Below are 27,814 nucleotides of genomic sequence, written 5' to 3' on the forward strand. Positions count from 1 at the left end.
CCCGCCCCTTCACACACGAGGCATTAACTCTGGAACATCACATGGGGTCTGTGAAGGAGAGAAAGAAAGCTCACGAGTCGCATGACGGCCGCTGCGTGCCGTGTGATTAAAAAAAAAAAAAAAACAGTTTTAAAAATCTCACACAAAAGAAGAGCTGAATCAAGACAGGAACAGATAACAGACACAGTGGCTGATGAGTCACGCAGTACAGGTCTGTTTTTATTTTGGCCTGGTGACCAGATAGCTGGATGCCTGCAGTGAGGTTTTTTTTTTTTGTTTTTTTTTTCATCAGAGAGGCGGCTACAGAACACACAGGCTGCAGAGCCCAGCTGCAGAGGCCCCCCTCGCTCAACAGTAGGCCTGTTAAACCACACGGGCTCAGTGCGAGCGCGCTGATTACTGCAGCGTCCAGCAAAGCATTCCCGTAATGGCCTCATCCATTTCCTCTGCCGCTTCGCTTGACATTGCAAAACAAACACAGCAAATGAGCTTTCGGCGTGCGGAGTAAGCAAGACGGGGCCATTTATGAATATGGAGAGGAAGAGCGAGGAAGAATGGAGCTGCTGGTGCAGTTCTCCCAAAATGGAGTTTTGTGTTATGAGGAGTGGCTGTCACATTACAGTGTACATCTCTGGAGAAAATAAGCCTGTCTGAATAACCTTAAATAAAACACACGTACAGGTTCCACAATTCCAAAGAGGGCAAGTATGATAAAGCTGGCAAACCCAAAGAAGTCTAATCACCACCTCTCATTCTTAAAAAAAAAAAGAAAAACATTCTAAGAACTATAAGAGTAAAATAATCAAAGACAAACCCTGCCACTTCACAGGTTGGGCTTGTGGTGACATATCCCTTGAAAACAGAACATGCTATGAGTGCCAATAATAGTAATACTAATAGTAGTAAGGTAATATTGATATTAATGACAATTATAGTCATTGAATAAACACCGGTTTTAGTGGCAGCGAACAAGAGCCTGCTTGTAAACACAGAGAAAATGGTGGAGATGATGATGACTAAGCAATTAAGACGATTTATAAATATAAGTTAACATAAATTGATTTAAATCCCTAAGTGTTTACTCTTCGTTCAGCATATGTTGACACCATTGTACAGTTTTAATTAAGCTGAATAAGGATACTGTAATAAAGGTTCCCTAGATTTCAAACAGGTCATGGACGATTATGCAAATTAATCATGCAATTAAAGGGAAAACCTCTTTGAAGTGGGGAGATGTAAGCAAGTTCTGAAGAAACACGAGGGACGCCAATTCAACGGGTGGCTTTGGTGTGCGAGTGCGCGTTCAGCACCACGTTGCTGGACAGCTCCCAGTACCCGGAACTGCATTTGCCTCTGAGGACAGTGTTTGGCCACATCCCGGGTCAACATTAAAAGACTAAAAAGGACAATTTAATCATTTATACATACGAAAACTCTTCAATGATGATCCGTCAGGTTTAGGATTATTATTATTATTATTATTATTGTTGTTGTTGTTATAATTATAATAATAATAATAATTATTATTATTATTATTATTATTGTTATTATTATAAAACAGGAAAAAATAAAAAAGAAACATCAAGTACAAAGATGTTAAGGAAGTACACTAAAATGTAAATTAACCTGACTCAATTTCAAAAGTTTTAAACTGGGTCTTCTGTCCAGCAGAAATGATTGATAAAAGACTGGTGTGAAAATGAGAAAAGGTCTGTGTAGGAAAGACGTTTAAATACACTATGAGACGAAATGGAAATAGTCATTTATTGCTATTTTGGTGCCAGCCAGCAGCAGATGGGCTCCCTTCACTGAGCCAGGTTCTGCTCCATTACCAGCCAGGCAGTTTTTCCTTGCCACTGTCACTCTAGACCAGGCTTTGAGGGGTTCAGGCCTGGATCTCATGCAGCAAAGCTGCTTTATTACAATGGTAATTCTAAAAAGCGCAACGCAAGTAAAATTTAACTGAATACTATTCCGCAATTCTAATGTGTGTAGTGAGCGTGCAGTGTCTGTGTTTAACACACAAGGAACGAAACGTCTATACTTATACGTCGAACTATTTTCGGACCTAAATTAGATAATATCTTGATATGGCGAATGACAGAATATATCGGGAACTCTGAGTAGTATTTCATACATGTTCATCACAGAGTCACACAAAAAATGAACATTAAAAAGTATCACGGTTATGCAACGGCTGGAATTTAATTTAGGTGATTCATAATTCATGGCAGAGTCCAGTTGTCAAACATATGACCCTCATTTGGCCACAGACCGTGAATGAATTCAGCCTCGTTCCCTGGAGGGTAGCCAACTCCGGAGTCAGAAACATAAACAGCGACACCAAGCGATGGGGTGAAACGCTCGGATAGGAATAAATTATTATTATTATTATTATTAATTAGTAAGTTTACAGGTATTATTTAGAAGTTTATTTGCCACAATGTAATGAAGGGTCACGTTATAATGCGCATGAATGAATAAAGAGGAAAAAAAGTGTAGTTTAAAATTTCAGTGAAAAACTATTTCACTTAAGACGCCAACACAGTAGCTGCGCAAGGAGACTTCAGCTTGTGACTGTCACTGTTCTGCACCGTGGTGCTGAAAATGTGAAGAAGCACATCGATACAGACCTGATAACAGCGGTGTGGTGAAATAAACGCATCAATTAAACCAAAGACTGTTATTTTTAAAATTATGTCATTTTCACGAAAGCTATGACGGTACTCAAAATGTAAAATGCGTTACATAAAATATGTCTCGTATAAAAGGCAGGAACAGCAGTGACGAATCTACCATACCTTCGCGCTGTTAGGGAGCGTTTGGTTCCGTTTAAAGGTGTCTGCTCCATTAATACTGATGAGATCCGCATCAGCAGGTGAAAATGAGGCGGGGAAAACCACAACGTCACTCTTCAGTGTGTCTGAGCTAAAACACACGTCATACTGCTGCGTAGATTTGGAGTAAGACCAGCTCCCGTCAGGGTGTGTTGTGATAACTGGAGCGCTGTACTTGCTCAGACTGCCGTCCGTCCTGTGGCACTTTACAGCTATTAAACTAATAAGGCTGAGCAAAAATATAACGGAAACTGATACAATGGCGATCAGCAAATAGAAATTTACATCCGAGAAACTCTCTTCCTTTGCAGGCAACTGTCTGAATGACGTCTGTAGGCCTACTTCACTGCCATCATCAACAACCACAACATCAATAGACACAGTCGCTGTGAGGGAAGGCTCTCCGTGATCAGAAATCAAAACCACCAAAGGATGAGTCTTCAAGTCATTGTCACTCATTCGCCTCTTAGTCCTTATTTCCCCGGTGCTGCTACTGATTCGGAAGAGGCTGCTTCCCTTGGGTTCCGTGATGTGATAAGAAAGCAGCGCATTGTAACCAGAGTCTGCGTCCACGGCCCTGATCTTGGCTACAAAATATCCCGCTTCAGCAGAATAGGGGATGCTCTCTGTGTTAACGGAGCCCTGGTCAGAATAGGGCGGGAGAACCGCCGGACTGTTGTCATTCTCATCAAGAATAAAAACATTCACAGTCACGTTGCTGCTTAGAGGAGGGACACCAGAGTCTGTGGCCTGGACTTGAAACTGGAACGTCTTTATCTCCTCGTAGTTAAAAGACTGCAGACTGTGTATCTCACCACTGACAGAGTTTAGGTCGATTGCTGATGGAGAGACACCTTTACCGTAGCTTTTCAATAATGAATACGTAACTTTGGCGTTTTCGTTTAAATCCGGATCAAGGGCAGATACTTTGTGAATGGCAGACGCTACTGGGCTGTTTTCTTTCAAGTACACGTTAATCACAGGGTCCGGAAAGCGCGGCGCGTTGTCGTTAACGTCAGATATATAAATAGTGATAACACTGGTGCTGGAGAGAGGCGGAGTCCCTTCATCTGTAGCTGTGATGGTGACATTGTACTGAGAAGTAACCTCCCTGTCTAGAAACCCGTCAACCACTAATGAGTAATAATTCTTGTAGGATGACTGTAGTTTAAAAGGAAGCCCGCCAGATATAAAGCAACGTGTATTTCCATTCTGCCCTGTATCCTTATCGACTACGGTTATTAAAGCAACTGCAGTGTCTTTACCGGCGTCTTCTCTAACTGTATTGACAAGCGAGGTTACTGATATTTCTGGAGCATTATCATTTACATCAACGACTTCAACTAATAATTTACAATGGGTGGCCCGGGGGTTAGAACCTTTATCTTTTGCTTCCACGCGTATTTCATATGCATGGTTTTCTTCATAATCAATGTCGCCTTTAACGGTGATTTCACCAGTATTTTGATTTATACTAAACATTTGAATAGAATTATCCTCGTGTTCTTGGTTTAGAAACTCGTAAAGTATTTCACTATTTATCCCCTCATCCTCATCTGTCGCGTTCAGAGTGATTACTGACGCCCCATGCGATATATTCTCAAAAATGCGCACTTTATAAAGCGGTTGTTTAAAAAAAGGAGGGTTGTCATTCGTATCCATAACATTAACAATTATCTGTAACGTTCCGGATTTGGATGGTTTTCCACCATCGACAGCAGTCAGTACAAGCTGAATCACAGACTGCTTCTCTCGGTCTAAAGCTTTCTGCAGCACTAACTCAGGAGACACACTCTGCTCTCCACCGCTTTGTACATCCAGTGAGAAGTGTTCATTCGGACTCAGCTTATAGGTCTTCACCGAGTTGCTGCCCACATCGGGATCAGACGCCCTAGGCAATGGGAATCTGTCCCCTACAAAAGCAGATTCTGATATATTCAAATGTCTTGATTTAACACGGAAGGATGGGAAATTATCATTGATATCCACTACGTTTACCTCAATGCGGAACAAATTCAAAGGACTATTAACAATGGCTTCGATGTTTATAGAGCATTTCACCGCATTCGGACACAGATCCTCTCTGTCGATCCTTTCATTTACAAACAAAATGCCAGTCTTCAGATTTACAGAGAAATATTGTTTGTTTGATCCAGATACGATCTGAAACATACGTGATTCCAGATCCTGTGCGTTTAAGTTCAGGTCTTTCGCGATGTTTCCCACAGATGTCCCCTTATTCACCTCTTCAGATACGGAATACACGATTTGTCCGGATACCACGTCCATGATAGAAAGCAAAAGCAGGAAACAAGCAATCGAAAATACGAGCAAGTTGGCCATGTTCACCCGATTCATCATAATCCACCAATACTAACTCAGGAAAACACTGAAAAATACAATATCCACATGTGTACGAAGAAATTCTGTATAGCTATCTCGGGCAAACGGCATCCAAAACTAACAAAGCCGCTGATATTAGACCTCATCGCTGAAATAAGGAGGAGCCCAAGAAAAAAAAAACAGATTTTGCTTTGTTAGGCCATAGCGACACCTTGTGGAAATTCAAGAACAGATAGTTATCCGATCAGCCCCTACCCTGCATAAACACCAAAACACGTGACATAATGAAACAGAGGCTAAAGAAACCTTTAATACAGAGTCATTGGAGACACACAGAAAATAGCACTAGATTACAAACAATAGAATACGTCGTCAATGCAATATAATTCTATATAACGGCGCACTGCTGTTTCCGAATTTGAATCTCCGTCTGTTTTTCAAATAGACATATGGGAACGTAGTCAGCTCACGTGGTTATAAACATTTCTCGAGGAAAACATTGCTGCATGGAATCTGACGTTGGGGAAAAAACGGGATCTAAAATTAAAATTCTATAGGCAACAGGAAATAATAATAATAATAATAATAATAATAATAATAATAATAATATTTAATTTATACAGCACCTCTCCAGAGCCCAAGGTCGCTTAACAAAGTTAAGAAGTAGAAAAAACCCCACAAGGAACGGTATGCACAGAAGGCAAAACAGATACATAGGACAGTAATCCAGATGAGTGTATATAATTAAGGTATGAACACAAACATACTAACCAAAGCAATATTGGACACTAAGGGTAAATTATACTGAAGAGGTGGATCTTAAGTAGGGATTTCAAATTTTCAGCACGCCCTGATTCCCTGATTTTTTTTTGAAAACCATCCCAAAGAAAGAGAGCAGCCACAGAGAAAGCTCTACCACCAAATTCACAGAGAAGGCTGTTGAGGGTGGGGAGTAACATGCCAGTATTAAAGTTCAAAGGCTTTGAACTTTAGAGGACTGGAAGAAGTGTGGTAGAGAGGGGCTGGGTAATTTAGAGCTTTGTAGGTGACCAAAATAATCTGGAATGCCTGCCTTTACGGGAAGCCAGCGTAGGTTTTTAAAAGTGGGTGTGATGTGTTGCCAGGATCTTGTGTGGGTAGGAATTCTGGCAACAGAGCTTTGAGTGTGTTGAAGCTTGCCCAGTAGTGTTAGTGGGACTGTAAAGCAGAGTATGGCGGAAGTCAAGAATGGAGGTAACAGGATCATGGCTAAAGCACTGGCAGCGAAGGTGGATAAAGAAGGACAAAGCATGGAAATATTTCTCAGATTAAAAAATGATGTTTTGAAGAGATTATTGACGTGGGGTTGAAAAGACAGCAGGGGATGACACCTAGGTTACAAACTGTCTTTGAGGCTTGAGCAGTGAACCCGTCAATATCGTAGAGGCAAGCGAGCAGTGATGGGAGGGGGCAATGGAAGGAGAGGTGCTGACAAAGATCTGAAAAGATCTGAGTGTCTTCTGCAAAACAGTGGAAAACGAATGATATTACCAAGTGGCAGCAGATTGGTGAGGGAAAAAAATACATCAATGCTTGCAATGCCTCTGAAACGTTTCTTACATTAAACAGAACAACGTAAGAAAATCATTAAATTGGAAAAAAAAACCCTAGTCAAATGATTTAAACCTAATTATACCGAAATGAAAAATGGCACCATATTCAGTTGACAAGAAACAAAGTCGTGGTGTTAGGCTGCCTTATCATAAGTGTGGGGAAAAACTCATTTTAACCAATTAGATCTCACCTTTGCGCTGTTGGGGAGCGTTTGATTTCGTTTGAAGGTGTCCGCTCCGTTAATGCTGATCAATTCCGCATCCGCGGGCGGAAACGGCGGGGGGAAAACCACAACGTCACTCTTCAGTGTGTCCGAGCTAAAACACACGTCATACTGCTGAGTAGATTTGGAGTAAGACCAGCTCCCATCAGGGTGTGTGGTAATTACTGGAGCGCTGTACCTGTTTGAACCACCGTCCGTCCTGTGACATTTAACGGCTATCAAACCAATAAGACTGAGCAAAAATATAACGGAGACTGATACAATGGCAATCAGTAAATAGAGATTTAAATCCGAGAAACTGTCCTCCTTGGCAGGCAACTGTCTGAACGACGTCTGTATTTCACCTGCAGTTTCAACAACCACAACATCAATAGACACAGTCGCTGAGAGGGAAGGTTCTCCGTGATCAGAAATCAAAACCACCAACGGATGAGTCTTCAAGTCATTGTCACTCATTCGCCTCTTAGTCCTTATTTCCCCGGTGCTGCTTCCAATTCGGAACAGACTGCTTCCCTTGGGTTCCGTGATGTGATAAGAAAGCAGCGCATTGTAACCAGAGTCTGCGTCTACAGCCCTGATCTTGGCCACAAAGTATCCCGCTTCAGCAGAATAGGGAATGTTCTCAGTATTAACAGAACCCTGATCAGAATAGGGTGGGAGAACCGCAGGACTGTTGTCATTCTCATCCAGGATAAAAAAGTTCACCGTCACGTTGCTGTTCAGTGGAGGAACACCTGAGTCTGTGGCGTGAAGTAGAAACTGGAATGTTTTTATGTCCTCATAGTTAAACGACTGAAGGGTATATATTTCTCCACTGACTGAGTTCACGCTGACCGCTGATGACCGGGGCACACCGTTGGAAGAACTTTCAAAAATAGAATATGCAAGTTTAGAATTTTCTTTCAAGTCAGGGTCAAATGCAGATATCGTATGAATAACAGATCCCACTGGACTGTTTTCTTTCAAATACAAGTTAATCACCGGTTCAGTAAAGCGTGGCGCATTGTCATTGACATCAGAAACTTGTACAGTAATAACACCGGTCGTGGAAAGAGGGGGAGTCCCTTCATCTGTAGCTTTGATGGTGATATTGTACTGAAAAACGCTCTCTCTATCCAGCGGCCCATCAACCACTAAAGAGTAATAGTTCTTATAGGAAAACTGCAGTTTAAACGGAACGGAACCAACTAAAATACAATCACAATGTCCATTTTTTCCCGCGTCGTTGTCTGTTACGGTTATCAAAGCAACTACTGTCCCTCTTTGAGCGTCTTCTTTTACTGGGCTCATTAGTGACGTCACTGTTATTTCTGGGGCGTTGTCGTTGATATCAACTACTTCCACTAACACTTTGCAGTGTGTACTTCTTGGAGTTGAACCTTTATCCTGAGCTTTCACGCGGATCTCGTAGGCAGAGTTTTCCTCAAAATCCAAATTTCCTATTATTGTGACTTCTCCTGTTATCGAATCGATGGCAAACATACCCGAAGGATTTAAACTTCCACGTTCAGTTAAAGAATACACTAGCTCACCGTTCATTCCTTCATCGAGGTCTGTGGCATTAAGTGCTATTATTTTTGTTCCAATCGGTATATTCTCATTAACACTGACTTTATAAAGAGACTTGCTGAAGGCTGGAACATTGTCATTCACATCGATAACATTAACAATGATCTGTAATGTCCCTGATCTGGGAGGTTTTCCTCCGTCAACAGCAGTCAGTACGAGCTGAATCACAGACTGCTTCTCTCGGTCCAAAGCTTTCTGCAGCACTAGCTCAGGAGACACACTCTGCTCTCCATCGCTCTGTACATCCAGAGAGAAGTGTTCATTCGGACTCAGCTTGTAGGTCTTTACTGAGTTGCTGCCCACATCGGGGTCAAAAGCAATTGGGAGAGGAAATCTCTCCCCAGAAACCGACGATTCAGGAATATTCAGAACTTGCGATTTGTCCAGGAACGACGGCGCATTATCATTGATGTCTAAAATATTTACTTCGATGCGGTGAAGATGCATAGGTTGATTCAGTATTACCTCAATATTTAAAGAGCACTTCGCCAAATTCGCACATAGCGCCTCTCTGTCAATTCTGTCTTTAACATAAAGGATACCGGTTTTCAAATTTACCTGAAAATACCTCTCGTTAGAACCAGCTGCAATCTGAAGCCCTCGAGATTCAAAGTCTTGCACATTCAAATTTAAATCCTTCGCGATATTTCCGACAAACGTGCCTCTGTCCACCTCTTCCGAAACGGAATACACAGTCTGTGCCGAAGACCAACCCAGAGGAAAAAACAAGGCGATACACGTAATCCAGATATGTAGGCCTACTGTCTGATCCCAAAGGCCATTCATTGCTCTAGGTGACCAGTCACCACTGCAGTCCAGTGAACTCCGGCAAAGGTAAGGCGTATATTACCGATGAAACATATGAATTTTAATCAAAGCAATGCATATTCGAAGGACTGTGCCACACTATGATTCTGCGCGCTATCTGGAACAAAGCGGTCAGTGGTGTGTGCGCTTCACCATTCCCTGTAAAAGGAGGAGTCTGTAAATGTGTTATTATTATTATTATTTGTGGTCTGCAGCGCCACCTCGTGTCAAATTTGCTGATATCAGAAGAGTTTCTGTCATGAACACAGTCAAAGCAAATCTTGCACATTTACCCTTAGAACCACAGTATTTTTGACATTCAGCAGAAAAACCACACCAAGATAAAAAAAAAGGTAATTAGGCTACCGGTTCAGTTGGAACACTAGCAGAACGTTAGCACACGTCAAAGCAGGCCTTAAAGAATAGTTAAATTAAAGGAACGATTCAATGCATTTTTTCATGCACAATGAACATTGCAGCCAGCTATACCAATTGGATTTTTTAAATTAAACCATCGTAATTGCACATATGATAAATCTGATAGTCCTGCCGTTATAAACATTACACATAATGACTGATATACAAGCATACATTAATCCAAACAGACTTTTACGCGCAAATACGCACGAAAACAGCCATTTAAAATACTACACAAAGTGCTCCTCTGAACTCACGGACCTGGTTTTGCTTAGGTTATGGATTGAGTATTTTCGTAATGTAAAAATGATCTCCACAATCAAGCACCATATTTGTAAATTGAACTGTGGTCATATATAAAGAAGATCGGGGGGAAGCTGATTTCATCATGTGATGATAAACTGACTAAGTGTGTCCGATTAATAATCAACATAATTGGACAGACACAACGAACAACTCGGAGCAAAATAATGTCCCATCCCAACGCCCTCTTCGACCCGCTTCAAACATCAGCGCGTCATTCGCGGTTTTTAAATCCGGCCGAGGGGACACAGTGTGTCTATGGAGAAAACGGCACGTGATTTACTATGCTTGACTGAGAACACAGGGTGAGTTTTAACTCTAAAAATGTTCTTCAGCATACTTCTGTTATGGAGAACTGCTTCGATATATTTAATCAAATAAGCTTCAATAAATACAAAAATTATCTAATAGGCCTACATATTTTAAAGCAGTTATCAGAACGGAAAGTCTTCAAATCCATCCATTATCTATATCCGCCTATTCTGGTCAGGGCCGCAGGGGGTGCTGGAGTCTATCCCAGCGTGCATTGGGCGAGAGGCAAGAATACACCCTGGACAGGTCGAACACAACCATTCACGTACGCACTCCAGTTAGCCTACATGCATGTCCTTGGACGGTGGGAGGAAACCCACGTGGAGAACATGCCAACTCCACACAAAAGCCCAGACAGGGATTCGAACAAGACCTTCTTGCCGTGAGGCAACAGCACTACCCATTGCACCACCGTGTTGCCATCAGATTACCCACATTTCCGCCAAAGGGCTAATACTAAACATGACGCAAATGTGGAAAAAAGAAGTTCAAAAAAATTGCTCATTCAAATCTACTACACGAAACAATAGCGAATTGTGTGAAATTTAAAATAAGAATACGCCCAGGACAAACGACTTTGATAAGTATAGAAAATGGACACAAAGCCACACAGAATACATGTAGCACTGAATTTTTAGAGGAAAATACAGACACATTGTCAAACACTGCTTACACTGCTAGCCATGGAAAACATCTGAAAACAAATTTAATTGTATGATAAAACGATGCGATATAAAATAACAAAGAAATAATAGTCAAGACTTAACCATACTTCCGGAAGTTTTAAACATTCAGAATGACAGGATTCAAATCAATGAAAAACGGAAAGGAGCACACGTATGCATGTTTGATATCCAGTATTTACCTTCTCGTTGTTGGGAAGGGTTTGGGTCCGCTTTAAAGTGTCTACCCCGTTAATGCTGATCAGTTCCGCTTCTGCAGGCGGAAACGGTGAAGGGAAAACCACCACGTCGCTCTTCAGTGTGTCAGAGCTAAAACACACGTCATACTGCTGAGTAGATTTGGAGTAAGACCAGCTCCCGTCAGGGTGTGTGGTGATCACTGGGGCACTGTACTTGCTCAAACTGCCGTCCGTCCGGTGACATTTCACGGCAATCAAACCAATAAGGCTGAGCAAAAATATCACTGATACCGAGACAATGGCGACTAGTAAATATAAATTTAAGTCCGAGAAATCGTCCTCCTTGGCAGGTAACTGTCTGAACGATGTCTGTATTTCATTTGTACCTTCAGCAACCACAACATCAATAGACACAGTAGCTGAGAGAGAGGATTCTCCGTGGTCAGAAATCAAAATCACCAATGGATGAGTCTTCAAGTCATTGTCACTCATTCGCCTCTTAGTCCGTATTTCCCCGGTGCTGCTTCCGATTCGGAAGAGACTGCTTCCCTTAGGTTCAACGATGTGATAAGAAAGCAGCGCATTGTAACCAGAGTCTGCGTCTACAGCCCTGATCTTGGCTACAAAGTATCCTGCTTCAGCAGAATAGGGAATGTTCTCAGTATTAACGGAGCCCTGGCCAGAATAGGGCGGGAGAACCGCAGGACTGTTGTCATTCTCATCAAGAATAAAAACATTCACAGTCACGTTGCTGCTTAGTGGAGGAATACCCGAGTCCGTTGCCTTAACTTGAAACTGGAACGTTTTCACTTCTTCATAGTTAAAAGACTGCAAGCTGTATATTTCTCCACTGACAGAGTTTATGTTGACCATTGGTGACCGTGAGGTCGAACTCTCCAATAAGGAATAAGTAAGTTTAGAATTTTCTTTCAAGTCTGAGTCAAATGCAGATATGGTGTAAATAACAGATCCCACTTGGCTGTTTTCTTTCACGTATACGGCAATCACAGGCTCTGAAAAGCGTGGTGCGTTGTCGTTCACATCTGAAACATGTACAGTAATAATGCTGCTGCTGGAGAGAGGCGGAATCCCTTCATCAATAGCTGTTATGGTAACACTGTACTGAGTACTACTCTCTCTGTCCAGTGGACCATCAATCACTAATGAGTAATAGTTATCATTTGAAGACTGGAGTTTAAAAGGAACAGAGCCAACAATGCGACAATGAACAATTCCGTTTTTGCCTCCGTCTTTATCTGAGACTGTAATTGAGGCAACAACTGTGCCAATTTTGGCGTCTTCTCTCACCGTGTTCAGTGCTGAAGTTACTGATATTTCTGGGGAGTTGTCATTTACATCCACAAGTTCAATTAATAGTTTGCAATTAGTACTCCGCGGAGGGAGGCCTTTATCGCGAGCATTGATGCGCAATTCAAACGCACCATTTTCTTCATAGTCAAGCTCGCCCTTTGTCGTGATCTCACCAGTATCCTGATTCATTGAGAAAATGTCCGTCGGATTCACATTGCCGCGTAAAACAAAAGAGTAAAGAACTTCACTGTTTACTCCTTCGTCTATGTCCGTTGCATTAAGTGTTATGATTGGTGTTCCAGAAGGAATATTTTCAGAAACACGGACTTTATAAAGTGAGCTGCTGAAAGTTGGGCTATTGTCGTTCACATCAATTACATTGACAATAATCTGTAATGTCCCGGATCTGGGAGGTCTGCCTCCGTCAACAGCAGTCAGAAGGAGCCGGATCACAGGCTGCTTCTCTCGGTCTAAAGCTTTCTGCAGCACTAGCTCAGGAGACGCACTCTGCTCAGCACCGCTCTGTACATCCAGTGAGAAGTGTTCATTCGGACTCAGCTTATAGGTCTGCACCGAGTTACTACCCAGATCGGGGTCATTTGCTAAAGGAGAGGGGAATCTTTCCCCGGGAAACGCATATTCGGTTATATTTAAAACGTGAAATTTCTCTTGGAAAACTGGCGCATTATCATTAATGTCCAAGACATTCACGTCAATACGATAGAAATTCACAGGATTATGAGCCACGGCCTCTATCTTGAGAGAGCATTTCGGAATACTAAAACACAACTCCTCTCTGTCGATCCTTTCGTTTACAATTAAAACACCAGTCTGCAAATTTACCTCAAAATACTTCGTACTGGATCCGGACACGATCTGAAACGTGCGTAATTCCAGCTCCTTAAGATTAAGGTTTAGATCCTTCGTTATGTTTCCCACAACAGTTCCCCTGTTCACTTCTTCAGAGACGGAATATACAATCTTCTGAAAGGACACTGCCCATAGACAAGAAAAAACCACACACTGTATCCAAATACGCAATTTTTGAATGGAAAATCCCATCGCTTCCGGGGAGCACAGTAATACTGAAATATTCTACTTTTAGAATGAAATATTAAATGCTCACACAACCACTACGGCAACATTACATTGACGACGGCAGCTAATGTGCGACTTACTGTAACAAAGCCTCTATGACTGATACACCGTTAAGGAGGAGCCCCGAAAAGCACATTTTTTCCATGGTCAACAGCGACACCGTGTGCTTTTATTAGCCAAGGCAAGAAATGACACACATCAAGTCCGCAAGACTGAAGATCAAACAATTCCAGTCATCTATATTTTACGCAAGGCTGTTTTATTTAAACATTAAATAGCAATGACTTTAAAGCGTGTGTATGTAATTGGAATTACACGCACGAATTCTTACGAACTATGATCATACAGGCGAGAGGAAGCATAAACTGACAGTTTATGAAAATGATTTGATTTAATAAACATTTAAATGAAATACGATTGGTACATACAATCTAAGACGTTAGGTGAAAACCGGCTAGTTTTGGCTTCTAACCTGCTAGGACACAGTCAGGCTACATCAAGGTAAAAGCTGAAGTAAATTAGGGCCATATATGCAAAACATCTGACAACCTATATTTACGCCTCTCTGGGCGTATATATTCGGGCTTGTGCTCACTGGGGAGAAAGTGAAAGAAATAAAAGGCAAAATTACATCAAGACAAACTGCTTTCTGGAATATTCATTAAAATTCCATTCAAAACCAGTTTTCTTGCACAGCATGCCTTCTCCTGAAGTTGAATTCACATTTTATTAATATGCCATTTTAAATAATGAAGACAAACTGTGTTCGTGAGCTGAAATTTGCACCACAGTCAAGCCAGAATCATGACGTTGTGTATTATGTCGACATTGCGCTTTTTTTTCTTCTTTTTTTCTTTTTCACAGGTGGAATATATCTCCGGGAACTTTACAGTTTACAAGCTAGAATTCGCTTGATCATAAACGTGATAAAATGCCAGTTTAGCGTTAAATCGGCAGCCAACCCTTCAAAACTACTGTAAATCACACTCGTGTGGAAAATTCTTGTAAGAGATGTCTCCCGAGGTTGATTATATGGCCGTATGTACTACAACCGAAACTGGAAAACGTTTGCGCGTGAAAATTGGCAGTCATTGATTGATTCATACTGAAGACACGTTGCTCTGCATTGGTGCGTTGATTGATTGACTGATTGATTGATTCGTTAATTTATTGATTCATTTGTTCACCCATTCATTCATTTTATGAAGAATGTACGTGCAAGACACACTTATTGTAAATAAAACGCAAAGGTGTGGCAGGCCTACTTGTAGTCCCAGTAAGTAATCTTTGGGACCAAGACTTATTTTTTCTTGATTTGGCTATCAAATACTTCATATGTGGTTGAAGTGCAGTTTCTCAACTAGTATTAGAGTATTTTTATATATTTTGGTTTCACAGTCTTGAAATTACAGCACTTTCCACACATAGCCCATTTCAGGGCACCATTATGTTTGGGACAATTGGCTTCACGTGTGTTTCAGATTAGTCAGGTGTGTTCAATTGCTTCTTTAGTAGAGGCATAACAGAGCTCTTGGTATCCAGTCCTGATTCTAGGCTTTTGATTGCCCTTGGACTCTGTAATTTGGCTTTGTCAACATGGGGACCAGAATTTTGCCAATGAAAGTCAAGAAAGCCATTATGAGGCTGAGAATTTTTTTTTTTTTTTTAAGTCAGAGACATAGGCCACGCCATAATGAAGAAAAGCCCCCAGACACCGGTCTGACAGTGGATATTTCAATGACCACTGTCCTTCACAAAAAGAACTACAGAGACTACACAGCAACATACAAACCACTAGTTAGCCATAAACACAGGATGGCCAGGTTGCAGTCTGCAAAGAATTATATATATAAAAAAAGCCTGCAGAGTTCTGGGAAAAGGTCCTGTGCACAGATGAGACCAAGATTAACTCATATTAATGTGATTGCAAGAGCAAAGTGTGGTAGCCAAAATGAACTGCCCAAGGTCCAAAGCACTCCCCCTCATCTGTGAAACACAGTGTGTGGGTGTTATGGTTTGGGCATGTATGGCTGCCACAGGCATGGGCTTACTTGTCTTCATTGACAATATAACTGCTGATAGTAGCGACAGAATGAATACTGAAGTGCACAGAAACAGCTTGGCTCAAGTTCTAGCAAATGTCTCCAAACTCATAAGATGGTGCTTCATTCTACAGCAAGACTATGATCACGAACATACTGCTAAAGCAACAAAGGAGTTTTACCAATGCCAAAAACAGGAATATTTTTGATTGTCCAAATCAGTCACCCATTCTGAATCGAACTGAGCATGCGTTTCCTAAGCTGAACAGAAAATATGTCCCAAACTTCATGGTTCCCAGGAATGGGGGTACTATGTATAGAAAGTGTTGTAATTTCTACATGGTGAAACCAAAATGTATACACCTTAATAAAATTTTAACATGCAAATTGTTCGATTACAAATTTTAAATTGGGGAGCACAATTCAAAATCAAGAAAAAAATGTCTTTGTCCCAAACATTATGGGGGGCACTGTACACTGAAATGTGAATATTCTGCATAGGTTTCCAGGGCACATTCAAGTATTAATTTAAAGGAATTGTTACTGGCTATCTTACCTTCTCGCTGTTGGGGAGAGTTTGATTTCTTTTCAACGTGTCTGCTCCATTAATGCTAATCAGCTCCGCATCAGCAGGCGGAAATGGCGCGGGAAAAACCACAACGTCACTCTTCAGTGTGTCTGAGCTAAAACACACGTCATACTGCTGCGTAGACTTAGAGTAAGACCAGCTGCCATCAGGGTGTGTGGTGATAACTGGGGGGCTGTACTTGCTCAACCCGCTGTCCGTCCTGAGACATTTAACAGCTATTAAACTAATGAGGCTCAGCAAAAATATAACTGATACAGAAACAATTGCGATAAGCAAATAGAGATTTAAATCCGAGAAAGTCTCCTCCTTGGCAGGCAGCTGTCTGAATGACGTCTGCAGGCCAGCATCACTGCCATCTTCAACAACCACAACATCAATAGACACAGTTGCTGTGAGGGAAGGCTCTCCATGATCAGAAATCAAAATCACCAATGGATGAGTCTTCAAGTCATTGTCACTCATTCGCCTCTTGGTCCTTATTTCCCCGGTGCTGCTTCCGATTCGGAAGAGACTGCTTCCCTTGGGTTCCGTGATGTGATAAGAAAGCAGCGCATTGTAACCAGAGTCTGCGTCTACAGCTCTGATCTTGGCCACAAAGTATCCCGCTTCAGCAGAATAGGGAATGTTCTCAGTATTAACGGAGCCCTGGTCAGAATAGGGCGGGAGAACCGCAGGGCTGTTGTCATTCTCATCCAAGATAAAAACGTTCACAGTCACGTTGCTGTTCAGTGGAGGAACACCAGAGTCTGTGGCCTGAAGTAGAAACTGGAATGTTTTTATGTCCTCATAGTTAAACGACTGAAGGGTATATATTTCTCCGCTGACTGAGTTCACGCTGACCGCCGATGACCGGGGTACACCTTTGGAAGAACTTTCAACAATAGAATATGCAAGTTTAGAATTTTCTTTCGAGTCTGGGTCAAATGCAGACATCGTATGAATAACAGATCCCACTGGACTGTTTTCTTTCAAATACAAGTTAATCACTGGTTCAGGAAAACGTGGCGCATTGTCATTGACATCAGAAACGTGTACTGTAATAACGGCGGTGGTGGAAAGAGGGGGAGTCCCTTCATCTGTAGCTCTGATTGTGACATTATACTGAAAAACGCTCTCTCTATCCAGTGGCCCGTCAACCACTAAAGAGTAATCGTTCTTATACGAAGATTGCAGTTTAAAAGGAACTACACCAACCAAGATACAATTAAATTGTCCATTTTTTCCTGCGTCTTTATCTGTCACGGTTATCAAAGCAACTACTGTCCCTCTTTGAGCGTCTTCTCGTATAGGGCTCATAAGTGACGTCACTGTTATTTCCGGCTCGTTGTCGTTGATATCAATAACTTCCACTAACACTTTGCAGTGAGTACTCCTTGGAGTTGAACCTTTATCCCGAGCTTGCACGCGTATCTCGTAGGCAGAGTTCTTCCTCAAAATCCAAATTCCCTATTATAGTGATTTCTCCTGTTATAGAATTAATGGCAAACACATCCGAAGGATTTAAAATTTCTCGTTCAGCTAAAGAATATACTAGCTCACCGTTCATTCCTTCGTCGAGGTCTGTGGCATTAAGTGTTATTATTTTTGTTCCAACTGATACATTCTCATTAACACGGACTTTATAAAGAGATTTGCTGAATACTGGCGCATTGTCATTCACATCGATTACATTAACAGTGATCTGTAATGTCCCGGATCTGGGAGGTTTTCCCCCATCAACAGCAGTCAGTACGAGCTGAATCACAGCCTGCTTCTCTCGGTCTAAAGCTTTCTGTAGCACCAACTCAGCAGACACACGTTGCTCCCTACCGCTCTGTACATCCAGTGAGAAGTGCTCATTCGGACTAAGCTTGTAGGTTTTTACGGAGTTGCTGCCCACATCGGGGTCAATAGCTCTTGGGAGAGGGAATCTCTCCCCAGAAATCGACGATTCAGGAATATTCAAAACTCGTGATTTGTCCAGGAACGACGGTGCATTATCATTAATGTCTAAAATATTTACTTCAATGCGGTGGAGGTGCATGGGCTGATTCAATATTGTCTGTATATTTAAGGAGCACTTCGCCAAATTCGCACATAGCGCCTCTCTGTCTATTCTCTCATTAACGTAAAGAAAACCGTTTTTCAAATTTACCTGAAAATATCTTTGGTTTGAGCCAGTTGCAATATGAAGCCCTCGAGATTCCAATTCTTGCACATTGAGGCTGAGATCCTTAGCGATATTTCCAACAAATGTTCCTTTATTCACCTCTTCCGAAACGGAATACACAGTCTGTGCCGAAGACCAACCCAGCAAACAAAGCAACGCAATACACGTAATCCACACATGAACCGTATGTTCCCAAAGGCCCATCATTGCGCTGGTTTATCACGGAAGTCCAATGAACTCTGGCAAAAGCAAATCATATATTCCAAATGAAAAGATACATTTAAATTCAAACAATGTATATTCGAAATCCTGCGCCACACTATGATTATGTGCCCGTGTCTGCAACAAAGCGATCGGGCTTGTGAGCTTCACCCTCTTCTCCAAAAGGAGGAGTCCTGGATGTACTATTTTTTGTGGTCTATAGCGACACCGTGTGTCAAACTTACTGATATCAATAAAGTTGTCATGATTACAGTCAAAAGAAATCTTGCGCATTTGCAATTCCTTCGTATTTTTTAAATGAACAAAATTCACAACATGATAAAAATGTGGCAAATAGCTACAGTTGGGACTGTAGCAAAACGCCATCACACAGCAGTCATTGAAAGACCGTTATATGAAATGAGCGATTACAATTTTTTTTCGTGTTAACTGAATGAAAATGGCAGTTAACTCCACAAACAGCGAAACTGTATAAATGATACAATCCTGTTTTGCATATATGATACCTCCGATCGTCATTCCCTTAGGCATGTCATATAATGACAGATATGCCCGAGATAGCAGACGATTCCGGGCCAAAGATACGTGAGTTTAGACACTTAAGAGTCAGGAATGGCAATGGAAAGTGTGCTGTGGATCAAAAGTGGCCAAAATGCAACCAACCACGTGCGGCATTTTAATTTAATGTGCGGAAATTAAAATTTTGAGCCGTATTGTGGCCCAACTGCAGCCAGCCAAATTTTTAGCCAAAGGTTTAGCATGGGATTCGAATTCTGGGCCATGAACATGACCTGACTGCATATCACACCGGAGAGATGATCTCATCAAGGCTGAGCAGCAGCTGCGTTCTGGCAGGAAGATTCGGATGGATTCACCGCCGTCATTCCATGGCGGTATTTGGGCCAATTGAAGTGGCAACTGTGAGCCAGCACTGGGCCGTCACTAAGTTACTTTCGGGGACGCCTATAAATCTATTAAAAGAAACTGCTATTGCAAATAACTGTACTAATTATTTCTTACTAGTATGCATAAAAATACTCGCGCGTAATTACGCATAAAAAGTAAAATTAAAAAGTCTACTTGGGGCGTCTCTCTCAACTGAAGGACCTAGGTGCCTTTGTTTGGGCTAAGGATGGACTGTTTACGTATGTGTAAAAATTATTATTTTTTTCTCTCCCAAGCACAGCATTCGTAATATGGTGATTACATTTACCGAACAGTGGGCAACACACGTATCCAACCTCAACAGGTATTAATATAAGTGCATTGTCATAAAAAAAATCATGACCATGGTTCGATTACTCGACCTTCTTCGACTCGTTTCAGCAAACAGCGCGATGGTTTCTAAAACTGATGGCCAATCGGACTCACTGTGTACCAATTTCAAATTGAAGATTGATCGAAAACGCAAATTAATTTAACTCTGAAACGTGTTCTGTAGCGTGTTATGATGGAAACGTGCTCTCAAATTAGATATTTCACCAGATCGTGTTAATGCTTACAGAATTAGTAAATAGACTGACATATTTGAGCAGGACAAAAATCTTCAATAAAGAATAACTCTAAAAGGACGGATAGAAAATGACAGGCCAGATATGTACATTTCGCACAGATGGCTTCCTAAATTTAATTCACTAAACTTTATTTAATTCTGCATAAAATATGAAAGCCAAAACGATCTAAGCAAACGTCTTTGGTATACCATGAACATAAAACCAAAGAAAACAAGATATAAAACCGTATCAACAGAAAAACATCTGTTTTATCAAGTTCTGGTTAAGGAAACTGAAGTAAACATTTTAAAGCAAAGTGGCGCTACATTAAAGTAAACTGCGACATCAAATACTACCGAAACAATTGTAAAAAATAGCATGAGGCCATACTTTTCAGTAATTTAAAATAATCAGAATGAGAGTCGCTTTTTCGAAATTGTCACAAAACAAAATGATGTAAAATATCAGTTTATCTTAACTTGAAGCAGAGAATAATTATTTATGGAGCGTAACGTAACCAACATCCTTACCTTCTCACTACTGGGGAGCGTTTGGTTCCGTTTAAACGTGTCTGCTCCATTAATACTGATGAGCTCTGCATCTGCAGGCGGAAATGGAGCAGGGAAAACCACAACGTCACTCTTAAGTGTGTCTGAGCTAAAACACACGTCATACTGCTGCGTAGATTTTGAGTACGACCAGCTCCCGTCAGGATGAGTGGTGATCACTGGAGCGCTGTACTTTCTCAGACTGCCGTCAGTCCTGTGGCACTTTACAGCTATTAAACTAATAAGGCTGAGCAAAAATATAACGGAAACTGATACAATGGCGATCAGCAAATATAAATTTAAATCCGAGAAACTCTCCTCTTTGGTAGGTAATTGTCTGAATGATGTTTGTATTTCACCGGCATCTTCAACAACCACAACATCAATAGACACAGTCGATGAGAGGGAAGGTTCTCCGTGGTCAGAAATCAAAATCACCAATGGATGAGTCTTCAAGTCATTGTCACTCATTCGCCTCTTCGTCCTTATTTCCCCGGTGCTGCTTCCGATTCGGAAGAGGCTGCTTCCCTTGGGTTCAGCGATGCGATAAGAAAGCAGCGCATTGTAACCAGAGTCTGCGTCTACAGCCCTGATCTTGGCTACAAAGTATCCCGCTTCAGCAGAATAGGGAATGTTCTCAGTATTAACGGAGCCCTGGTCAGAATAGGGCGGGAGAACAGCAGGACTGTTGTCATTCTCATCAAGAATAAAAACATTCACAGTCACGTTGCTGCTTAGTGGAGGAACACCTGAGTCCGTTGCCTTAACTTGAAAATGGAACGTTTTTACTTCTTCATAGTTAAAAGACTGCAAACTGTATATTTCTCCATTGACAGAGTTTATGTTGACTATTGGTGACCGGGAGGTCGAACTCTCCAATAAGGAATAAATAATTTTTGAATTTTCTTTCAAGTCTGGATCAAACGCAGATATGGTGTAAATAACAGATCCCACTTGGCTGTTTTCTTTCACGTATACGGTAATCACAGGCTCTGAAAAGCGTGGTGTGTTATCGTTCACATCTGAAACATGTACAGTAATAATGCTGCTGCTGGAGAGAGGCGGAATCCCTTCATCAGTAGCTGTGACGGTAACATTGTACTGAGTACTACTCTCTCGGTCCAGCGGACCATCAACCACTAATGAGTAATAGTTATCATTTGAAGACTGGAGTTTAAAAGGAGCAGAGCCAACAATGCGACAATGAACAATTCCGTTTTTGCCTCCGTCTTTATCTGAGACTGTAATCAAGGCAGTAACTGTGCCGATTTTGGCGTCTTCTCTCACCGTGTTCAGCACTGAAGTTACTGATATTTCTGGAGAGTTGTCATTTACATCCACAATTTCAATTAAGAGCTTACAATGAGTACTCCGGGGAGTTGGGCCTTTATCTCGGGCTTGGATGCGTAATTCAAACGCAGCATTTTCCTCATAGTCAAGATCGCCCTTTGTAGCAATGTCACCGGTATCCTGATTAATTGAGAAAATGTCTGTTGGATTCACATTACCGTGTTGAACAAATGAGTACAGAACCTCGCCGTTTATTCCTTCGTCCATGTCCGTTGCATTGAGTTTTATGATTGGTGTTCCAAAAGGAACATTTTCAGAAATACGGACTTTGTAAAGAGAGCTGCTGAATGCTGGAGTATTGTCGTTCACATCAATTACGTTGACAATAATCTGTAATGTCCCGGATCTGGGAGGTTTTCCCCCGTCAACAGCAGTCAGTACGAGCTGAATCACAGACTGCTTCTCTCGGTCTAAAGCTTTCTGCAGCACTAGCTCAGGAGACACACTCTGCTCAGCACCGCTCTGTACATCCAGTGAGAAGTGTTCATTCGGACTCAGTGTATAGGTCTTCACAGAGTTACTACCCAAATCGGGGTCATTTGCTAAAGGGAGGGGAAACCTTTCCCCGGGAAACGCATATTCAGTAATATTCAATACATGAAATGTCTCCTTAAAAACTGGCGCATTATCATTAATGTCCAATATATTTACGTCAATACGATAGACATTCACAGGATTATGAGCCACGACCTCTATCTTGAGAGAGCATTTCGGAATACCAAAACACAACTCCTCTCTGTCGAGCCTTTCGTTCACAATTAAAACACCAGTCTGTAAATTTACCTCAAAATACTTCGTACTGGACCCGGACACGATCTGAAACGTGCGTAATTCCAACTCCTTGATATTAAGGTTTAGATCCTTCGTTATGTTTCCCACAACAGTTCCCTTGTTCACCTCTTCAGAGATGGAATATACAATCTTCTGAAAGGACCCAGCCCACAGACAAGAAAAAATCACACATTGAATCCAAATGCGCCATTCTTGAATGTAAAATCCCATCGCTTCCCAGACGGGCAGTGACACTGAAATTTACTACGTAATAAAATGACAATTTCTCACGTTCGCACGACCTGTATGGTAATATTAAACTAACGACTGCAACGACTGTGCGACTTATTGTAACAAAGCTGTATTTCCTCTATCGGTGACACACAGATAACAGAAAAGGAGGAGCCCCGATAAGCACGTTTTTTTCCATGGTCAACAGCGACACCGTGCGCTTTTAATAGCCAAGGCAAGACATTACAGAAATCAGCTTTGCAAAATTAAAGAACAATTCCCATCATCAACTTATATTTTTACTCAAGACTTGTTTTTTTTTTATTATTCAAAGTTAAAATTACAATGATTCTAAGACGTACGTAATTGGAAATTGCATGTGTGCATTTTGCGCGCTGCCATCATACAAGGCAATGGAAGCCTTTAAGCCAAGCATTTCTTTCTCACAGCACGATTAGAATGATCTAAAACGGAGATATTGTTGTCTATGGTGCGCATTAAATAAATAGCATATCAAGAAATATAATCCATGAGAAATGCTTTTAAATAAAAAAAATAATTTAATCATTTTTTATTAATTTATTTTTTCTTATTAGTCATATGGCTACAATAGATTATATCTGGCTTCATCAGAAAAGGTACGTTCTCTGTTAGACACCATAGCGAAATGTAAGTAAAAGAACTACAGCGGTGAACGAGAAAGAAACGAAAGACAACGTTCACAGCAATGTACAAGTATGTAAAGACAAACGGCTTTCTGGAATATTTACTGAAATTATGTAATTCAAAATATGAAGTTATGCCTTGTCCTGAAGCCAAAATCGCCATTGATTATGCCATTTCGAATTAGGAATTAGGAAGCCCAACTGTATTAATGAGCAGAATTTTTTACCACAGAAGTAGAATAGAAGTACAGTTATGCCGGCATTTTAGTTTATTTATTAATTTGGACGTAATTAATGTTTCCGGGAGGTGGACAGTTCACAAGCTATAACTCACGTGACCATAAACTTGCTTTTGGTATCTAGTCTTGATTCTAGGCTTTTGATTGCCCTTGGACTCTGTAATTCGGCTTTGTCAACATGGGGACCAGAATTGCGCCGATGAAAGTCAAGAAAGCCATTATGAGGCTGAAAAATAATTTTAAAAAGTCAGAGACATAGGCCACGCCATAATGAAGAAAAGCCCCCAAACACCTGTCTGACAGTGGATATTTCAATGACCACTGTCCTTCACAAACAGAACTACAGAGACTACACAGCAACATACAAACCACTAGTTAGCCATAAACACAGGATGGCCAGGTTGCAGTCTGCAAAGAATTATATATATTAAAAAAGCCTGCAGAGTTCTGGGAAAAGGTCCTGTGCACAGATGAGACCAAGATTAACTCATATTAATGTGATTTCAAGAGCAAAGTGTGGTAGCCAAAATGAACTGCCCAAGATCCAAAGCACTCCCCCTCATCTGTGAAATATAGTGTGTGGGTGTTATAGTTTGGGCATGTATGGCTGCCACAGGCATGGGCTTACTTGTCTTCATTGACAATATAACTGCTGATAGTAGCGACAGAATGAATTCTGAAGTGCACAGAAACAGCTTGGCTCAAGTTCAAGCAAATGTCTCCAAACTCATAAGATGGTGCTTCATTCTACAGCAAGACTATGATCACGAACATACTGCTAAAGCAACAAAGGAGTTTTACCAATGCCAAAAACAGGAAAATTATTGATTGGCCAAATCAGTCACCCATTCTGAATCGAACTGAACATGCGTTTCCTAAGCTGAACAGAAAATATGTCCCAAACTTCATGGTTCCCAGGAATGGGGGTACTATGTACAGAAAGTGTAATTTCTACATGGTGAAACCAAAATGTATACACCTTAATAAAATCTTTAACCACATACAAATTGTTTGATTACAAATTTAAAATTGGGGAGCACACTGCAAAATCAAGAAAAAAATGTCTTTGTCCCAAACATTGTGGGGGGCACTGTACACTCAAAAATTAAGATTCTGCAATGTATAGGTTTCCAGCGCACATGTAAGTATTAATTTAAAGGAATTGTTACTGGCTATCTTACCTTCTCACTGCTGGGGAGCGTTTGGTTCCGTTTGAACGTGTCTGCTCCATTAATGCTAATCAGCTCCGCATCAGCAGGCGGAAATGGCGCGGGAAAAACCACAACGTCACTCTTCAGTGTGTCTGAGCTAAAACACACGTCATACTGCTGAGTAGATTTGGAGTAAGACCAGCTCCCATCAGGGTGTGTGGTGATAACTGGAGGGCTGTACTTGTTCAACCCGCTGTCCGTTCTGTGGCATTTTACAGCAATTAAAATAATGAGGCTCAGCAAAAATATAACTGATACAGAAACAATTGCAATCAGCAAATACAGGTTTATATCTGAGAAACCGTCCTCCTTGGCAGGGAAATTTCTGAACGATGTCTGTATTTCGCCTGCACTTTCAACAACCACAATATCAATAGACACAGTGGCTGAGAGGGAAGGTTCTCCGTGGTCAGAAATCAAGATCCCCAATGGATGAGTCTTCAAGTCATTGTCACTCATTCGCCTCTTCGTCCTTATTTCCCCGGTGCTGCTTCCGATTCGGAAGAGGCTGCTTCCCTTGGGTTCAGAGATGTGATAAGAAAGCAGCGCGTTGTAACCAGAGTCTGCGTCTACAGCCCTGATCTTGGCCACAAAATATCCCGCTTCTGCAGAATATGGAATGTTCTCAGTAGTAACGGATCTCTGCTCAGAATATGGCGGGAGTACCACAGGGCTGTTGTCATTCTCATCCAGAATGAACACGTTCACAGTGACGTTGCTGCTTAGCGGAGGAACACCGGAGTCTGTGGCTTGAATTTTAAACTGAAACATTTTTACTTCTTCATAGTTAAAGGACTGTAGGATGCATATTTCACCAGTGACAGGGTTCACATTAACAGCCGGTGACCGGAACGTGCCTTTAGCGGAACTTTCAAACACAGAATACACAACTTTTGCATTATCATTTAAATCAGGATCTAATGCAGATACTGTGTAAATCGCAGAACCTACTGGGCTGTTTTCTTTGGAATACACGCTAATTAACGTCTCAGGAAAGCGTGGTGCGTTGTCGTTCACATCAGAAACTTGTACAGTGATAATACTAGAACTGGAGAGGGGGGCAGTCCCTTCATCTATAGCTGTGAGGGTGATGTTGTACTGTGAAATGATTTCTCTGTCCAACGGTCCGTCAACCAGTAAAGAATAATAATTCTTATAGGAAGACTGAAGTTTAAAAGGCAATAGGCCTACACCAATCAAGGCGCATTTCACAAGTCCATTTCTTCCACCATCTTCATCGGCTACAGTTATCAAAGCGACGACTGTCCCTCTTGAAGCATCTTCTTTCACAGGGCTCCTTAGTGACGTCACTGTTATTTCTGGAGCGTTGTCATTTACATCAACAACTTCCACTAACACTTTACAGTGAGTACTCCTGGGTGAATGCCCTCGGTCCTGTGCCTGTACACGGATTTCGTAGGCAGAGTTTAACTCGTAATCCAAATGTCCCTTTACTGTGATTTCTCCGGTTGTCGAATCAATGACAAATAAATCTAAATTATTCAGATTCCCTCTTTCAACTACAGAATATAGCAACTCACTGTTCACTCCTTCATCAGCGTCTGTGGCATTAAGGGTTATTATGGATGTTCCGATCGGTACATTCTCATACACACGGACTTTATAAAGGGAGTTGCCGAATGACGGAGCATTGTCGTTCGCATCGACAACATGAACGATGATCTGTAACGTACCGGATCTGGGAGGTTTTCCCCCATCAACAGCAGTCAGTATGAGTTTAATCGCAGACTGTTTCTCTCGGTCTAAAGCTTTCTGCAGCACTAAGTCAGGAGACACGCTCTGCTCCCCACTGCTTAGTACATCCAGAGAGAAGTGTTCATTCGGACTAAGCTTGTAGGTCTTTACTGAGTTACTGCCCACATCGGGGTCATTAGCTATTGGAAGAGGGAATCTCTCGCCGGAGACCGACGATTCAGAAATATTCAAAACACGTGATTTATCCAGAAACGACGGCGCATTATCGTTAATGTCCACAATATTTACTTCAATGCGGTGAAGGTTCATAGGCTGATTCAGTATAGCCTCTATATTTAAAGAGCACTTTGGCAAATTTGCACACAGTACCTCTCGGTCTATTCTTTCATTAACAAAAAGAATACCGGTTTCTAAATTTACCTCAAAATACCTCTTGTTAGGACCCTTTGCGATTTGAAGCCCTTGAGATTCCAAGTCTTGCACATTGAGGCTGAGATCCTTTGCGATATTTCCAACAAATGTCCCTTTATTCACCTCTTCCGAAACGGAATACACAGTCTGTGCCGAAGACCAACCCAGCAAACAAAGCAACGCAATACACGTAATCCACACATGAACCGTATGTTCCCAAAGGCCCATCATTGCGCTGGTTTATCACGGAAGTCCAATGAACTCTGGCAAAAGCAAATCATATATTCCAAATGAAAAGATACATTTAAATTCAAACAATGTATATTCGAAATCCTGCGCCGCACTAAGATTATGTGCTCCTGTCTGGAACAAAGCGACCGGGCTTGTGAGCTTCACCCTGTTCTCCAAAAGGAGGAGTCCTGGATGTACTATTTTTTGTGGTCTATAGCGACACCGTGTGTCAAACGTATTGATATCAAAAAAGTTTATGCCATGATTACAG

General features: G+C 41.5%; 1 protein-coding gene and 1 pseudogene across 17 annotated transcripts in view; both read right to left on the reverse strand.

The window, feature by feature from the left end:
• The window catches only part of LOC118223393 (protocadherin alpha-C2-like), a 114,003-nt gene that overhangs the window by 32,454 nt on the left and 53,735 nt on the right, over positions 1-27,814 (reverse strand). Inside the window, exon 1 of one of the 17 annotated variants that reach the window (XM_035409882.1) lies at positions 25,156-27,694. The exons of 13 other annotated variants lie outside the window; for them this stretch is intronic. In XM_035409882.1, coding sequence (XP_035265773.1) covers positions 25,156-27,543 — 2,388 coding nt within the window. In that variant the 5' untranslated portion in view covers positions 27,544-27,694. Of the gene's footprint in view, positions 1-2,801; positions 5,052-6,963; positions 9,517-20,700; positions 23,221-25,155; positions 27,695-27,814 lie in introns of those variants that run through there. 3 more of the 17 variants (XM_035409896.1, XM_035409881.1, XM_035409898.1) reach the window with 3 other exon arrangements.
• Positions 16,265-18,958, reverse strand: LOC118223395 (annotated as a pseudogene).

This window comes from Anguilla anguilla, chromosome 3 (assembly GCF_013347855.1).
Source record: "Anguilla anguilla isolate fAngAng1 chromosome 3, fAngAng1.pri, whole genome shotgun sequence".
In the NCBI taxonomy this organism is placed as follows: Eukaryota; Metazoa; Chordata; class Actinopteri; order Anguilliformes; family Anguillidae; genus Anguilla; species Anguilla anguilla.